This window comes from Hemiscyllium ocellatum, assembly GCF_020745735.1.
Source record: "Hemiscyllium ocellatum isolate sHemOce1 chromosome 27 unlocalized genomic scaffold, sHemOce1.pat.X.cur. SUPER_27_unloc_2, whole genome shotgun sequence".
Classification (NCBI taxonomy): domain Eukaryota; kingdom Metazoa; phylum Chordata; class Chondrichthyes; order Orectolobiformes; family Hemiscylliidae; genus Hemiscyllium; species Hemiscyllium ocellatum.
The window spans coordinates 1,459,991-1,478,902 of NW_026867487.1; the positions used below are offsets into that span (position 1 = coordinate 1,459,991).

The window sequence follows — 18,912 nt, forward strand, 5'->3', positions numbered from 1 at the left end:
TGTGCGGATCGAAAACAGCCTTCAACCTCTCTTTAGTATCTCCTTCCAGAACTACACAGGTTCTTTTCAGGAACCGAACATTCTCTGTGCAAAGAAAAAAATCTGCCTCACATCTCCATTCAACATTCCCCTTCCCATCTTGAACTCGTAATTCGTCCTATTAGAAATTTCAAATCTGGGAAATAGATTCCAACTGTCAACCTTATCTATGCCGCTCCAGAGCAAGAAAACACAGATTGTCTAACCTCTCCTAGTAACCCATGACCTCCAATTGAGGCAGCAAACCGGTAAACCTCTCAAGCAAACTCTTGAAAGACTGGACATCTTTCCTGTGATGTGGTGAAGAGAATTGAATGCAACAGGCAAAGTAGCGAACCAAGCAAATTTGCAACTTGACTCCCTGGCACTTGTACTCAATTCACCCACCAATAAACGGAAGCAGAACCTCACACTTGCCCGCATTAAGCTCCAAGTGTCATTTCTCTGCCCACAAACCACAACTCATCTAAATTCCACTCAATTGTTTGACAACTTTTTTTCAATCACTGCAGACCATGAGCTCTAGGCTGACACCTAATGCCCTAATGGGATTTTGGGAGTTCGATCTGATCACCTATGGTCCTGTTATTGCGGGATTTCCTGCATCCCGACTGTGTGGGCGAACTTTTTTGACACTGTCTGCACTGACATCGCCGTCATTTCATCCGTGTAGGTAATACTCTGAATCAAGAGTGAGTTCTGTGCCCGGCATTGGGACTGCCACATTCAGCTCTTGATTCAGCGAAACGCTGCTCCCAGTTTGCAAGAGCTGATTTGCACTATGCACCACGTGGTTCCCGGTGACTGGTAGATGTGCTTCATCCGGTCTCTCGCCACGTCCACCATTTCCAGGTAGGGATAGAGACAGAGAGAGAGGAAGGAAGTCGGCAGAGAAAGGGAGACTGAGAGACTGAGCAAGAGAGAGGGAACTACAAGAAGACACATAGAAGGACGGCTGTGAGGGCAAGAAAGTGAGAATCAGAGAAAAGATGGAGGTGATGGAGAGGGTTTGAGAGCGAGAAAGACAGACAGAAGGAGGCGGGGAAGAGAATGTGTGTGTGTGAGAGAGAGCTAAACAGGAATACAGGGATAGATAAAGAGAGAAGGGGAGGGAGGAAAGGAGAGCGAGAGTGTGAGAGAGAGAAGGAGGGAAGAGAGTGGCAGACAGACAGAGACAGTGCACAGAAGAAACGGGAAGATGCTCGGAGGAGAGCCATTTCGAGAGACAGTGATAATGTGTGAGAGAGAGAGTGAAACGCAGAGAGGGAGGAGGATTGGAGAGGGGTAGATTGAGGGACAGAGAGTGTGAGACAGAGTGAGAAAAGGATAGATCAACAGAGAGAATGAGAGAGAAAAGGGGAGACATTGGAAGAAGGACAGAGGTAGAGAGAGGGTGAGAGCAGGAGAGAAAGTGAAGAAAGAAGGGAGACAGACAAAGAACGAGACAGTGAGAGATATAGAGAGAGGAGACAGAGGAAGAGCGGATGGAGAGAGACGGGTGGGAGAATGAAGCAGCGACAGAGAACAAGGTAGAAAGAGAGGAAATAACATATAGTAGCATTAAAGGCAAAAACACACCAACAGAAACACCACGCTTACTCAAACACATTGATACCACACAGGCACATAAAAGTTGACCCCTGTATCCGTGGAACCATTTTCCGTAGTTTCAGTTACATTGCACCGAACATATTTTCGGGAACATGGGACCAGGAAATTATCGGGAAGGTACTTCTCCCATTAAAATAAATGAAGTTTCTCCTATCTGTGTTTTCGGAATTCTGGGGTAGGTCCTGGAACGTATCCCCTGCGGTTATCGAGAGGCTACTATACACCACACAGCCACAAACATGCTCAAACTCAGACATAGACACACACAAAAAAACATTCTGGTGAGGAATACATTGGCATTGTACTACGTTTTCCCTTAGAATGAAGCATCCACATATTCAGAAAAGTGCGTATTCCCCATGCAATGTGGAAATGATTTATCTTTGGGCTGTATTCCTGACAATTTACACGTTTAAAACTGCATCTTTATTGCAACTGCATCCAGGCAGTTCTGAGTGAACCGTTTTGTAAGGAGACATGATAAACTCTGTCGTGCATTCTACAATTTGTCGTAAGTGAGGGCTGCAGATGCTGGAAAGTCGAAGAGTGCGGTGCTGAAAATGCACAGCCAGTCAGTCAGCATTCAAGGAGGAGCAGATTCGACATTTCGGGCATAAACCCTTCATCATCAGGAATGAGGCTCTGCAATTTGTTATGTTTTGTACTCCACACGTTCAATTGTTCAGTGAGGAAAGAATTCAAAAGTTAGGGGAGCAGACAGGCGCTGGGTTTGTTCCTATCCTTGTCAGGCAGCACCCAAGGAGCAGGAGAATCGACGTTTCGTGCATGAGCCCTTTTTCAGTAATGAGGAATGACACATTCCTCATTCCTGAAGAAGGGCACATGCCCGAAACATCGACTGTCCTGCTCCTTGGATGCTGCCTGGCCTGCTGCTCTTTTCCAGCAACACCTTTTCAGCTCTGATCTCCAGCATCTGCTGTCCTCACTTTCTCTTTGTTCGTATCCTTCCAGTGATATCTGAGGGGCAACGTGGATCAGAACAAACCAACTGCTCCCTCTCTACAAAGACATTGTTTGAAGAATGAAACGATTGTGCAACCTAACAGATTCACAGACTTTGATAATCCCCTAAAAAAGCTGCTTCCGCTTGTGTAGTAGCGTGGCGAGGCCACCAGAGGGCAGCATTGTATCATTTTGAACGAAAGAAGGAGACACGGAACTTTTAATTCGTTTGGTAATTAATTCCACCATTCAAATGTGCCTCCAGTACAGAGTGTGCCATAGTGCAGTATGAAAAAAATGCACAGCCACAAAAACACAGAGACACACAAAGAGAAGCACACATCAACATGACCATCAGCTTTAAACACAAGAAGGACAGACAGAGAGAAAGGTGGATGGGTGTTAACCCCATTTCAGTGGATTCACCCGTAAATGCAACAGAGGCCTCATTGCACACAGACGGAGGCACAGACATGCCATCTGTGTCTCGTTTTCTTTCTTTCAGCCAGTCTCTTTTATGTCGTTTTTTCTCTCTCTGGCTCACTTTGACGCTCAATTTCTGCCCACAAAATGTTTCCCTCAATTTTTGGCCCTCAAATATTGACACCTCAATTCACATACTTCCACAATTTCCCCACCTTCGCACTTGGACCCCTCCAAAACTTTGTAAGACCACCCCCGCCAAATTAGCACCTCTGAAGTTTTGTGCCCTCCCAATTTTCCCCTTCACACCCACAAATTTGGGTTCTCTCAAATATTTATTCCCCACTGACACACCAAAAACACCCCAGTTTGCAAGACCTTGCCAATTTTACACCACAACTGTGCAGGATCCCACAGCTGCGCCCTGCTCTGTCGGTGGTAATGAATTTTCCCAGCTTTCAGAGTATCAGTGTCCTTGATTGTTTTGGATTGTCACAGCACAGCACACCTAAAACGGAGAGGAGGATCTGGTGGAGTTAGCCATCAAGACTACTTTCAAAACGATCCCACTTCCAATTTTTGCAAGCAACCCCCAGATTTGTCTCCTTTCATATATTTAATCGCTCCTCTCCGCCCGGTTTGGAAGTCCCTTCAGATTTTACACCAAAGCCTGTGTTGGATGCCAGGGATGGATCCTGCTCCATCGTCAGTGATCAATTTGGATCACTGTCAGAATCCAAGTGTCCTTGATTTCCTGTATATTTAGAGATTAGGACAGCAGAACTAAAAGTGAAAGGGACAACTTGGTGAAGGTGTCAAACAAGACGAATTGCATGATAAACAGTACCTACTCCAATCGATAGATGGAGCTAAGTGATCCCACAATTGATAGATCAAAGAACAAGAACTCATAAACAGTACCGTTGGCCCTCGAATAATTAATGCAGTATGGCGACTTGCTCAACTGGAAACCTTTCATTTCTAGGTGACAATTTCCTTTTATTCACTGCCTATTTATATGCAATGTCTTTGGCGATAGGCTTCTAAAATCGTTGGCATTGCTGACATGCGCGGGGCGGGGGAATACATTAACTATCCAATCCATCCGTCACTCCCATCAATTTGTAAACATTATCAGCTCGACCCTCAGATTCCGATGTTCAACTGACAAAACGCCAATGTTGCCCAATCTCGCCTCGTAGCCAACAACCTCCAAACCAGGCCTTCGTGATGAACCGTGTCCTTAGTCTCTCCAACATGCCTCCAGCAGCGTGACGACCTGAACTGTACACAGTATTTTAAAGCGGCCGAACTAAATTTTCAAAGCAGTCAACAGTGCAGTGCTGGAAAAGCACAACAGGTCAGGCAGTGCCCGAGGAGCAGGACAATCGATGTTTCGGGCATAATCCCTTCAGGCATAAGAAGGGCTTATGCCCGAAACGTCGATTCACGTGCTCCTCGGATGCTGTCTGACCAGCTGTGCTTTTCCAGCACCACACTATAGACTCTGATCTGCGGTCCTCACGTGCTCCTAGTTAATTGTAATCTTACTGTGAAGCCTCTGCCAAGGATGCTACCTTGAAGACGTTCTCCTGAAGGCCGTACACCCGAAATGTCAATTTTCCTGCTGCTCGGAAGCTACCTGACTTGCTGTGCTTTTCAAGCACCACTCTCCTGACTCTGATCTCCAGCATCTGCAGTCCTCACTTTATCCTAAACTTTGAAAGAAAGCTATCTGACTTTGAAAAAAATTATGCTCTGAGCCCTAACTGATGACGGAAGAGAAATGGCATAGGACATGTTGACCTATAAATGTTGCCACTTTCATTAAATTGTGATTTTGTACACCAGTATCCTCCAGATGTTAATGTTCCAAAAGTTTCTATCATTATTCTGTTTATCCATGAACTTCCCTCCTGCATTAAAACTTCCAAGTATTCACACAAACTCCGTTACACTCGCATTACAATCGCATACATAGTTGCAAAATCACAGAAAATTACACCACTCTCACTCATTCTTCCGCATTCGCACACATTCAGAAAAACACAGATAACTGAACTCACATTCTCGCCCACTGTCTTTCATAAACATTCATTCAAACACAGACAACACTCACTGACACACACATATTCTCTATGGCACTGACGGTTGCCAAGAGACACAGAATTTCAACACAGGAATGAATTCACTGCAATTTTATTCATAAACGGCAACTTACATGATCACTTACAGAAAGATTACAAAGTCACGACAAATACAGCAAATGGAAGGGAAATTTCAGTCAATACATAGCGAAATAATACTTCGGGCAATTGTTTGATTCAAGATGTTTTAAACTCTCCCTCGTGAGCTATGAAAAAGCAAAAAAATTACACATGGAATTCCTTATACTGCTTCATTAACAAACGACAGGAACTTCGCCCCCAATACAGAGGCAATTGATCCATACAGAGAAATGAATTAGATGATGAATACAAACACGATAATAATCGATCCAACCTGCTCACTTCCCATTTTAAGTCATGGCAAAACACACAATTAAACAAAAATAAACGAATGAATGCAAATATAGTTTTTCCAATAAAAAGTAAATGCTGATGAAATGCAATCAAGTGAAGCTTGTATTGAGAAATAAAGATGCTCAGCCTGTTAAAAATGTAAGTGGACGGTTTCTTGCAATATTATCTGCCTCGGGGCAGCCCATGCTGAAATAGACTCTAACATTTACCTGAAATGATAAAGAAAGTAATTTCAATCTACTTGATGCGATATCACTTATGACTCTATTTACAGCACAACAAACTGCCAATGCACAGCTGAAAATGGACTGGGGAAAATAGTAAATCTACACTTGAAATGTCAGACAATGACGGGTTGTATTTCAAACAAGGTGTGACTCTATCTGCGCGCTGTAAAAGACTGCCTGGAATCTGTTCTGAAGACTATTCGCAATGTATTTCAAAGATTCAATACTAAAGGTTGGTCTTATCTGTTTGTTGTGTCTGGTGCAAAATTCAGCGTCACACTTTCAGGGCATGTCAACACTGAAGGCACGATGGACACCTGAGTGATCAGAAGATAATGGATGAATTTTCTGACAGGGCATCTGGGAAAATGCCACAACACCTGGCGTAGCATATGATGCCCTTGACTGAGTTGATTCAAGTAACAATTGGCTCGGTTGAGAGCTGTCCATGAAGCTGGACAGTGCTGATGATGTTGAAGACGATGATGTGTTCATGTCAAAGGTTGTGTCATAGAAACAGGGTCTGCATTAATTTCTAGAAATATTTTAAGGTATCTGATAACACACAACAAAACAAGCTCTATTTGATTTGAAAAATAAGCATCCATAGGTTTTGTCTTCTAAGTGAGCAGTAAGAGCTACATCATTTAAAACCTGGACCACTAAAAATCCTACCTCCTATATTTTCAATCCAGCCAGTCGCTGATTCATTGTGAACAGTAGTTTTATAGACTTTCTCTCTCACCAGTGAATGAAGCCAGTGCCTGCTTTTCAAAGAGCTGACTAAACGCACTGCCTGCTCAATATCAAAGTAGTTTATTTTTCAAAATGATGTAATTTTTCATGATATTGAAATTAAGATCCTCTCAATGAACACTACACCTTCTCAGAGACAATTTGCGGAGATAAGGCTTCGACTTCGCTTTGCTGTAAATGCGATATTGATCTTAGAATGGAAAGGAATGAAGACAGCTTGTACACACAGAGCGGCGATTATGATGTGAGCAACTGTAGTTCAACTCACCGACTGAACAAAGACCATCATCAGCATTTGTCAGTGCGAGGGATTCATCAGCATTACTTTCCAATTGTGACTGACCATCCTGAGATTCAGTCTCAATGTCATCGTAATGGTCCTGAACTGGAGCTTGAAGAAAATGCATGATTGATTGTCATTGATGCAAATTGCAATACATAACATGGAGAAAAGGAGATCCGTGCTGGAATAGAGTATTAGTGCTGGAATGTAGAATTCGAAGAGTTAGATGGTTCAAAGGAGTCCAGTGTTTGGGGAATATATAGACTTTTAAAGCAAATTAGGTCTATTTTCTCTTTAAATTTGAAAACTAAGCACAATTTTGAAGGTATTACAACTTTTTAAAATGAGTAGATAAGGATGAACTACTTCGAATTGTTGTAGATTCTAGATCTCATATTCATAATCTATGATTTAGAGAATGGCAGTTCTGGAGGCATCACAGAAAAGAAACGCTGGGAGGGATGTGGAATTGTCTTCCTCTTAAAGTAGCTGATTCAGATCAGTTGCCAATTTTTAAATCTGAGACAGATTATGCTTTTTCTTCAACGAAGTCAATAAGAGATAAGTGCCAAAGGAGACATCTGTATTTAGACCACACAACAACCAGCCATGATCTCACTGCACGCCACAGCACGATTTGGAGGCTGAATGACTTGCTCCTGTCCAACCATTATTATTTCTTTCCATCGAACTGAGGACACTGAGGCGTTGATATGAAATTACGAAGGACATATGTGGGGTAGACAGGAAGGAATGCTTCTCTTTTGAGGGCGAGATAAAACATCAGGGGAATCGATTTCAGGGAAAGGAAAGAAGAATTAAAGATGATTTGAGGAAAATTGTTTTAGCCAGAAGCTGGTGAGAAACTGCGACTCACTGACCATCATGATGTAACAGGCAAAATATGCTGAGAATATATAACAGTATTCAGTGGTGCACCTGCGATGTCAGCCCATATAAGGCAAAGAACCACGTGCTGGTAAATGGCTTTGGAATATTTAGGTACTTGTTTTTACAGGCACAGTCTCAATGCACCATGCCTCTATGAGTCCAAAACAGCACATTTCTTATTCATTAACTTTGCTCATGTAAGCACGATCAGTGCCAGAGTCATCCTCAGTTTTGTGAGCATTAACAGTTTTATGTTCAGACGGCAGTGGGAGAGTCAAGGACAAAACTGAACTGACAGTAAGTGAACACATATACACCCAAACTTCTGTTGGCGTTCACCTCAAGATCGTCTGATCCCGGATTATTGTCACTGAAGCCATGGCTGGTGTAGTATTCAATGCGATTAACTGAACCAACGGAAGCAGAAATGACTAAAAACGGGAAATGGGGAGTTATTGTCAGATTCACTGTCACAGTGAAGGCATGACCACTTAGAAATTTAATTAGATGAAATTTCTTCAACCACATGGTGGTGGATCCTTAGAATTCATTAACACGAAGAGCTGTGGTTATTAAGTCTTTGACTGTAACAAAACAATGGTGAATGGGCTCTTGATGTGTAAGAGAGTAAAAGGTTTCTGGGAGAACTCAGGAGAAAGAGGTTGAGAAACATATCAGCTGTGATTGAAAAACAGCAGACTGGAGGGGCCGAAAGGTCTAATTCTACTGCTATCTCTCTCAGTCGAATAGACTATGGATTTATAATTTGTAGTCTAATCCGTAACAACAAAGACGAAAACATAATTCTTTCGTCTTCTCTTTAACAATAACGGGAATATTTTCAATGCAACCTATTATAGAAAAAGCATTCAATGCACAGATTGCAGAGAGTCAATGGAAATTTACTCAAGTCCAATTTAACTGCAATGAGAGATTTGAAACAAACTTTTATCCTCACATCGGACAAACATTTTCCCAAACATTACGTTTAATGACTTAATTCTCAATATCATAGTACGTGAGAAAGTGAAAGTATTGCCTTCAGTCTCTGGACAACTCCTTTGTGTCTGATTCGCCTTTAAGTGTTCTTAATTAGGTAACACAATGTGCATTTGTTGAATCTATTAAACACCATTTCTACACTTTTGTTTATCGTTGTATGCCATTCTTTGAGAATGCTTTGATACATTATTTTTCAGTATTATTCTCAGTTTGACAACTTAGTCAATCATTTCAAGCGATGTCGTGTAATATTCCCTCTCATCTCTATCGTAATAATCCTAAGATGAAGATCAAAGTCTCGAGTTCTAACCTAAATTCTACGTTCTATTTGATTTGTCTCGTCCCTCGTCAGCAGGTTTATTAGGCAGTGGTTCCCATGCATGCCAGCCTCGGATGTTTTAAGCATCCACTTTGCACGCAGTATCAGTCAAGTAAAAATGTTGCAGCACAAATTCTCGTTTGATAATTATTTTACTGCCGATCAAATGGATAATGGATGATTATTTGAATATAAATTGTGTTCAGAGACATGGGGAAAGACAGGCGAATCTGCAACAGGCATTCGAATTTGTGCTGACACATTGCGGCAAACGACTTCTCTTTGCACTGATGACATTTCGGTGATTATCTATATTAAATCGTTAAAAAATCCTACCAGAATGAAGGCATGTGTAACTGACAGTATTGCCTATGATTATATTATTGTACAGTCAATCAATGATTCGATTGATTATTCACAGTATCGGAAATCTGATATCGTCAATTTGGAATCAGGGTTGAGCTAGAAAATGTCATCCTGCTCGTATTTAATGACAAGTGTCAGAAATATTCTTCTTTCATCAATTATAGGAAATGGTGATTATAATATATCAAATATGTCTGTCACGAAACACAGACAAATACTCATTCCCTATGATAACATCTTTCACACGAGGACAAGGATTTTATAACTAGCCATTTTTACTTAGTTCACAGACCATTCAAAACTACAAATTCAAGGGAAGCCAAACTTTTCCGGTTAAGATTAACTATGAGATCGTAAATACATACATTACCTGACCCATGTTTCTCAGAAGTCTTCTTGACAGGGGGAATGTCCGCAATTTCTTCATAAATTCCTTGATACAAACCAAGGCTTGAGCCACCAGTGTAACGGCCTGTTAAAGGAGGGATAGACAGGTCAGCATTAGTAACTAAACACCCGTGACAACACTGAGTTTATTTCTGAAACAACATTACTGCACAACACATGTAGTTCATGAATTCCAGGAAAATAGAGTCTTGGCACAATATTGACTGATCACTGATGGCAGCAACAATTTGGACAAAAAAGTGAACAGGCCATGATTAATTTTCATTTCTCATCAGTATGCAATGCTTATTTAGTTGAGGGTGTAGTGTGAAATGTTGCTTGTTGGGATCTATACCTCAGTTCTGTTCGAATCAGGAATGATTAATTCCAGATGCAAATGTTTACTAAAAAAAAGAATTCTCAGGTCATAATGGAGCATGTGAGGGAAAATGATGGCTTTCAAAACTAAAACTTCTTAACGCAAAGAAAAAAAATTTTTTATCATTATTTGATGAACAATAGAAAAACTCCTTGATGATTATGGGGCGGTTACACATCAATGTTGTGTAAAACAAAAGGAAGCTTCAAGTACAATGATGTATTTAGAATCTGAATATTGTAACTAAACAATTATATGGCAGCTAATACTAGTTGAGTGCAAAAATGTGAGCACGTGAAATATGGAGAAGCTTTTTGACATTGATAACCATACAGGAAGTTTGTATCTTTGACGGATGGCTGTAAACTATTCTTAAGATAACTTAATATGGACAGAAGCTGACGCATTTTATAATTCGTAGGAGAAAATTCATGCCTATGCTGGAATCTATTGTGACAGCAAAAAAGTCTGGAGATCACAGCGGGTCAGACAGCATCCATGGAGAGACAGCAAAGTAATGTTTCAAGTCGAGATTATTCTTCATCAGAATTGCGTGGATGTCTTCTGACCCGCTGTGATCTCCAGCGTTTGTCATTTTCAATATATGACAATATTCGTGTTGATCGTCATCGCTCACCTAGTGGAAGACAATTTATTTGCAATTGGTATAAATAGTGAACAGGTATGATCCGGTTACTCAAGAGAACGATGACCGAGAATTGCAATTAACCTTTTCATTGACCACAACTTCTGTCATCAGCACCAAGAATCTGAAAAACCGTCAAGGAAAACTAACTGATGAATAAATAATTAGAGGCAGAGGGCCAACCTCTCAATGAAAACTAAAGTCACATTGTAACGCTTAGTAATTTATTCTGGAGTGTCACGGACAGATTAATTAAATTAAGGGGTATCCAATATTTATGTTTCTTGCTCATTAAAAGTGATTCAGGAAAAATATTGTCTTAAGGGTTAATTCAGCTTCGCGCTCCAGGTATTGAAGGACTTGATGAATATTTAATGCAATTCTGATTTCAAAATAACTCTTCTTTGAAGTAATTTAAAGTTTCATCTTTGTGCCAATTAAAATTTGGCGCTTCAAGAGATGAGAAGACAGCCAGAAACGACCTCATCCTCATCATCATCAAGGCCAAATGATGGAAAAGTGCAGCAACAATCTACAACACCGACACAACATGAAACACGAGCAGAGGGTCACTGTTAGCTCAGTTCAGTCGGGAGACGAGAGGCTCACCTTTCCTTTGATATTTTCTCTGCATTACGACCAGCAGCGCGATCACATCACAGATTAACAGGACTGCCAACGCTAAGCAGATGATGCCAGGTATGGAAATAGATGCCCTTGCCTGTCCTTAAAGAAAGGATTAAAGAGAGATTTCGCTGAGTTACCATCTGCATTGTATAACTGTAAAGAAACCATGCATCAGAAAACGTTGAAATTAGCTTCAACACCGCGAAATGCCAAAAGTATCAAAGTCTCTAATCAGGATTGGAACAACACAAATGTTAATGATAGTATCAATCATAACTACCAGCAAGTGGAGTTGAACGGGATGGCAGCAACAAATCAGGTCCTGTGGAAGAGATTATACAAATATTCGTGAAGGTGCAATTTAATTCAGGAGGACAAATGCCAAAATGTATTTTGAAAACTTAATGACAAGCGATCGTCACAAAGTCAACATAATGCTTACCAGAACAGATCACATGGGCAATTCCCTTGTGATCACACTCCTTTTGCTTTAGCTCCAGGGAGAGACAGTCTGACAGAGAGGATTCACTTCCCTTACACTTCACATCGTTCTGCCAGATTATGCCTTTAGCCTGGGAATAAGCGGACCCTCCTTGGGATGATAGAGCGAAGCCACATCCCAGCTGTCTGCAGACAACATTGGCCTCAGTTATATCCCAGGAATCGCCACACAACGCGCCCCAACCTTCATCGCACATTATCTCCACTCTCCCAGCACAGTTGCTGCTTCCTCCAACCAGGCTCACGCTGTGTTGCGAATCTGTGGTAAAGAACTGGTTATTACTGAAAGCAGACAAAGCAGAAACGCCATTCCGAGAGTTGACACATTCATGAAACGCACCTGCTTGCTGATGGCAAGAACTTGAATTGAGGGACTGCTCCTTTGTTGCATTGGTCTCTGTGAAGAGGAGGAACATGTTGACTCCATTGTAAATCAGTTTTTGAAATGACAACTGAAAATTTAGATTTGCTGTGTTACCTGAACAAACAACACCTGCATCTTCCCTGTGGTCGCAGTTGTGTTGACCCCACGGATTTCTCTTACATTGCCACAGCGTTGGCTCGTGTGACAGGCACTCCACGTCATCGAGCCAAATAGGTCCCGTTCCTGCTCCGAATAACTTAGTGTAATAATCAATGTCCTGGAGAGCACCGCACTGCAACTGTTTACAAATCACTTCCCCATCGTGGAAGTCCAGACTTTCTGAGCACACCGTTCCCCAGGCCTCATTGTAGAACACTTCCACTCTCCCCTCGCACCGATGCTTTCCATTCACCAGCCGCATCTCCTTGTGTTCTGTTCAAGGAGAAGCAAGAGTTTGAGTTTTAGAATACATTGAACAATGTGCCAGGAGTACCTTAATAGGATTGATAATGCAAAGTTGTAGAGAAAGAAAACTGACAGCAAACCGAAAGTCTGGCGTCACAATAGGTTGTCAGATTTACAGAAGAGCGGAAGTGATCTGCTGGAATTGGGACAGTCGCATGGCTATTTAGTATTGCAGGAAGCAAATTAGATTCGGGAACCCCAAGCCAATTCCAAACATTCTGATTGGCAACAAATTACAGTGAATGGTTGCAGTTCAAGACAATCGCCAAAAACAAAAATGCATAGTAATAAATGGGCAGTATGGGTGTCCAGTGCGTGATAGAATTTTAATTCACTTAAGTCTAATGTGGTGAAATCTGACAGAAAGTATGAAGAGGGCAGAGACGAATTGTAAACAAGAAATGCTTCTGTTACTTGGTTGCAGACAGATCAAGGGAGACACAGAAGGGTGGGCTGACCATTGGCTGTGTATAAAACTTGAAATCATAAATAACAGCCTGTGACACGTAAGTCCCTTTCGACATCACGGAGAATATTCACTTCACCCAGACTAGTGATGCTGGTCCATCAATTACACATTTCACACTTAGCATGACGTATTATTTGGAGAAATATATGCATGGGAAGACAGTTTATTACTGATACAACCAGAAAGTCATAGAGATGTCCAGCTCAGAAACAGACTCTTCGGTCCAACTCATCCATGCTGAGCTGTTATCCTCACCTAATCTCGTCCCATGTGCCTGCACTTACCCCACATCCATCTAAACATTTCCTGTTGGTATACCCGTCCAGATGCCTTCCAAATACTGCAAATGTAGGAACCTCCACTACCTCCTCTGGAAGTTTTTTCTATCCAAGCACCACACACTGAGTTAAAAAGATGCCCCTTAGTTCCCTTTTATATTTTCCCCTCTCACCTTACACCTATGCCATCTATTTCAGAACACACTCACCCAGGGCAATCCTTTCCATGCCCCTTATGATTTTATCAACCTCAATAAGGTCACCCCTCTGTCTCCGACACTTCAGGGAAAATACCTCCAGAATATACAGTCGCTCACTATAGCTCAAATCTTCCAACCTCGCAATATCTCCTTGCAAATAACTTTTTAATGCACCCTTTCAGGTTTCATAACATCATTCTGATACGAAGGAGACCAAAATTGCACGCAATATTCAAAAACTGGCCGAACCAATGTTCCTTGCAGCTGCAACATGACCTCCCAACTACTGTACTCAGTACTAGTGGGCGGCACGGTGGCACAGTGGTTAGCACTGCTGCCTCACAGCGCCTGAGACCTGGTTTCTGTTCCCGACTCAGGCGACCGACTGTGTGGAGTCTGCACGTTCTCCCCGTGTCTGCGTGGGTTTCCTCTGGGTGCTCCGGTTTCCTCCCACAGTCCAAAGATGTGCGGGTCAGGTGAATTGGCCGTGCTAACTTGCCCGTAGTGTAAGGTAAGGGGTAAATGTAGGGGTATGGGTGGGTTGCGCTTCGGCGGGTCGGTGTGGACTTGTTGGGCCGAAGGGCCTGTTTCCACACTGTAAGTAATCTAATCTACTCTGAGCAAGAAAGGAAAGCCTACCTAACGTCTTCTTCACTATCCTTTATATCTGCGACTCCACTTTCAAGGAACTATCAGCATGAACTCCAAGGTTTCTTTGCTCAGCAACGCTTCTGAGGACCTTGTCATTGCGTGTATAGTTCCTGCCCTGACTTGCTTTTCCAAAATTCAGCACCTCGTATTCATCTAAATTAAAATCCATCTGACACTCCTCAGCCTATTTCCCTATCTTATCAAGATCCCATTTTATTCTGAGGTAACACTTTTCACTGCCCACTACACCTCCAATATTGGTGTCATCTGTAAACTTACTTTCTATGCCTCCTATCTCCATATACAAATCATTTTTTTATAAATGGCTAAAAGGAGTGAACCCAGCACAGATTCTTGTGGCGCACATCTGGTCACAGGCATCTAATCTGAAAACCAATACTCCACCACCACTCTCTGTCTTCCACCTTGGAGCCCGTTCTATATCCAAATGGCGAATTCCCATTGTAATCCGTGAAGTCTAACCTTGCTAAACAGTCTCCCATGGGGAAAATTGTCGAACACCTTACTGAAGTCCACAAAGACCACCTCTACTGCTTTGCCTCATCAATCATCTTTGTTAATTCTTCAAAAGCATCAATCAATTTCATGAGACATGACTTACCGTGCACAAAGCCATGCTGATTATCCATAATCTGTCCTTGCATTTCCAAATTCATGTAAATTCTGTCTCTCAGGATGCCCTCCAACAACCTGCCCAGCACCAATGTCAGGCTCACCTCGGTCTCCCGTTCCCTGGCTTTTCCTTATGGCATTTCTTAAATAGTGGCACCACGTCAGCATACCTCCAGTCTTCCAGCACCTCACCTATGACTATTGACGGTGTGAATGTCTCAGCAAGGGGGCCAGCAATCACTTCCCTAGCATCCCACAGGGTTCTAGGGTACACCTGATCACTCCTGGTGATGTAACCACTTAATATCAATTTCAAGACATCCAGTAACTTCTCCTCTGTAATATGAACATTTTTCAAGATGTCACCATCTATTTCCCCACATTCTGTCTTCTATGTCATTCTCCATAGCAAACTCTGAACTCAATTCAGCATTGGCATGATCGGGACCACGGAATTCAATTGCTGCCTCTGCTGTAAATACTCCCTAATTCACTATACAATCCTTCATATGAAGCTTGGTTGATGACATTGTATGCCACTGACAACATTGAGAGTGTCCTCACCTGAGCACATTATTTTTACGTCCTCTTTATGAGAACAGTCGTCTTGCTGACCGAATGGTGCTGAAGGGCATTCCCAGAGAAATGATTCGTTTCCAGAACAGTTCACGTCTTTCAACCAAACTGGCCCTGTGCCCGGCCCGCAGGAGGAAGGAAGGACCCTTTCCAGTGCACCTCCACAACCCAGTTGTTTACAAACCACTTCAGCGTCTCTCACATCCCAGGAGTCATCACAAACTGATCCCCATGTCCCTTTGTAGTAAATTTCCAATCGACCAGCACAACGGGTTCCTCCATCTGACAGCCTTAACTGGATATGTTCTGTTTGACAATAACACAGATGATTATAATTTCAATACCCACTCCCTTCCTCGTTCACAGTTTCCTGCGAGATGGAATAAAACCCTGAAACAGAATATCTGGCAACATGAGCAGACTAAATCAGACCTTCATCTGTGAAGAATCTTCTCACCTGAACAGAGGATGCCTACGCCCCCGCTGTCAGTCACAGACGATTTCAAAGAATTGGAAATGTTGCAATCTCGGATCTGTGATTCCTGTCCGTGACACTGGATACTATGCATCAATGGACGCTCATTGCTATCCACGTAGTTTGAAGAGTTATGCGTTTCCAAGGCATAACCGCATCCCAGCTCTCTGCACACAACATGAGCAGCATTCAGATCCCACAGGGAGTCCTGTACTCTTCCCCAGATTCCATTGTAGTAAACCTCAACTTGGCCATCACAGCGGTTTCTCCCATTCACCAGTCTTGGTGACCAACTATCATCTGCAACATGAGATTTAGTTAGAACAATCATTGCACTGAACAAGATGCAATTGAGAAATAACAATTATAGGTAAATGTACCATGTTTAAAAATCATTAGTGATGGCTGTTCCGATAGTTTTAAAGAAAGTTTTAGTATTGCAATCACCTTTCTTTTCCAAACATTTGAGAACAGGAAGTGGAATGGCCTGTGAAAGGCACAGAATGTTGGTTGGGAGGTGATACGAAGAAACTGAGAAGCAGGGAATTGAAATGATCCCTGCCTTTTCCCAACAGATCACTGCAGTCTGGCTACATTTTATCTCAGGAAACATTCGTAAAAATTCCAAAAAATGCACTCAACGTCTTTGTTTCTGACAGGTCCATTCTGATGCTGCAAACTCCCCTCCCCGCCTGCCACCCCCCACCCATCACTTCCCCCATCCCACACACCCAGACATCATGCCAATGTGTCAGAGTATTTCTAAATCGGATTTCCTCACCACCTCTGAAGCACGCATAGAATGTGCTAGAGGAACGCAGTGAATCTGTAAACATCGTCGGAGAGAAAGGGGATTTGACGTTTGAAGTATGTTCGAGATACATGCAGAGATGAAGATAGTTAAGTGTCATCTCACGTGGTATTTGTAAAAGATTTAGCGGATTTCAGACGCATTAAGTCCGAGAAAAAAAAAGCTGTGATATCTCAGAACACCGTTGTGCCAAATCAAACATGAAACTTTGAATAATAAAACGATGGAATGTGAGGTTTAGGAAGGATGTCACTTTTTTACATTTCAGAATGGCAGCTGATGGTGTTCAAACTCAGTGAATAGTCCCAGCATGAAATTTAGTCGAAGTAATAGTGACAAGGAAACCAACGTCAATTATCGCCAAATTTCACCTGATTAACTATCTTCCCTCAGGAAGGACATCTACCAGACTTACCAGACACACCCGAGCAGATGACATTGGCGACATTTCCATGGGAGCAGTTGAACATTTCCCCCTGTGAAATTGGACAGTCCCACAATCGTCTCGCGTTTCCATGGCAATTGTACTTATCCGTCCACACTGGTCCGGCTTCCCTCCCAAATCGATCATCGCTGTGAATCGACTTGACAGTCCCACATTGAAGATGCTCACAGACTACTCTAGCAGTTTTTGAGTCAAAGAAATCACCACACAGCGTTCCCCACTGCTTCCCGTGCAGAACCTCCACTCGCCCAGAGCACCTGTTCTTCCCACCAACCAATCGGGGTCCATGGTTTCCTGTTTTGGAGCAAATATAAGTGCGCAGACAGACTTATGTGGGAAGATGAATTGTTTGAACAAGGAAGTTGAAGAAAAAAATTAATCATAATCGTTGATCACCAGAAGCATGGTGGACACACATGTCAAGTTCGAGGGCAAGAGATGTGGTCTGCATTTGAATCATATTGATTCGGACAACTGAACACTATTGTCAAATACAGATTGATATTAAACTAAAATCATCGTGAAAGGTGATGGAACTAAAATGATAGCCTTCAGGATCAATATTAGGTTCAGAATACGATGGTGGAAAAAATGACCATGACGACATATGTCAGATGACCGGGTATTGTGAACTAGAAATTCTTGCTGAAGGATTTGTTGGAAAGAAAGGTATCCAATTGCTTTAGAGAGTTTGGAACCGTCCTTCAAACTATTACTGGGGCCAGGAAGACAAAAAAAACACTGTGTTCATGTGAATTTAATTGTCCGATATTCACTCCAATATACTTATATTAACTTGTGCTTACTAGTATTCTCATTCAAGAATCACACAACGACAGATTATCGTCCCCACAGATTTAATTGGAAGCAATAGCTTTTGGAGCGCTGTTCCTTCATCACAACCACCTGATGAAGGAGCAGCGCTTCAAAAGCCAGTGCTTCCAATTAAACCTGTTGGACTATAACCTGGTGTTGTGTGATTTTTCACTTTGTACACCCCAGTCCAACACCGGCATCTCCAAATCATCATATTCTCGTTATAGATTTTTAGACAATCTGGACAATACAATACGTTGTGTGCAGACAATTTACAATCATGAAGAAATCTCTTTTCCAATTCAAGTGTGATACATTTCAAAACATCCTGATTTCCAATAATTACATGTATATTTTACCAATTAAAATTAATGCACGACTACATTGGAAAACGCTGGGATTAGTTTAAATTTGGCACTGATCGAGCAATGCCAGAAATCCCAGCGCCATCACTTTCACCAACATTAAAGTGAAATGTGTCTTTTTGCCCAGTTAAATCTGTACTCACCGGAACAGATCAGGGTAACATTGTTGTGTCTATTGCAATCGAAGTGAGTTGTTGAAGACCGACGACAATTCCCCAGTTGAGTCTCGTTGCCCGTACATTCAAAGACTTTCGATCCCATGAGCACAGTACTGCCTCCAGAATGAGCAGAGCTTGAGACAGACACGGCCACTCCACAACGAAGCTGCGCACAGACCACATTGGCGTTTTTCAAATCCCAGTCAAGACCACACACCGTTTTCCAGGTGTCACCAAACAGGACTCCCAGTCTTCCGTGGCATT

The 18,912-nt window shown here is 42.2% G+C and overlaps 1 protein-coding gene across 1 annotated transcript in view; it reads right to left on the reverse strand.

Annotated features, from left to right (window-relative positions):
* Positions 1-5,728: 5,728 nt before the first annotated feature.
* LOC132807653 (deleted in malignant brain tumors 1 protein-like) overlaps positions 5,729-18,912 on the reverse strand; it is a 77,529-nt gene continuing 64,345 nt past the window's right edge. The window contains exons 8-17 of the mRNA XM_060821705.1: positions 17,280-17,603; positions 16,036-16,353; positions 15,567-15,884; positions 12,283-12,738; positions 11,884-12,201; positions 11,722-11,763; positions 11,424-11,540; positions 9,773-9,874; positions 6,810-6,932; positions 5,729-5,767 (exon numbers count right to left, since the gene is read on the reverse strand). Of these exons, the coding sequence (XP_060677688.1) occupies positions 5,757-5,767; positions 6,810-6,932; positions 9,773-9,874; positions 11,424-11,540; positions 11,722-11,763; positions 11,884-12,201; positions 12,283-12,738; positions 15,567-15,884; positions 16,036-16,353; positions 17,280-17,603 (2,129 nt within the window). The 3' untranslated portion in view covers positions 5,729-5,756. The remainder of the gene's footprint in view (positions 5,768-6,809; positions 6,933-9,772; positions 9,875-11,423; positions 11,541-11,721; positions 11,764-11,883; positions 12,202-12,282; positions 12,739-15,566; positions 15,885-16,035; positions 16,354-17,279; positions 17,604-18,912) is intronic.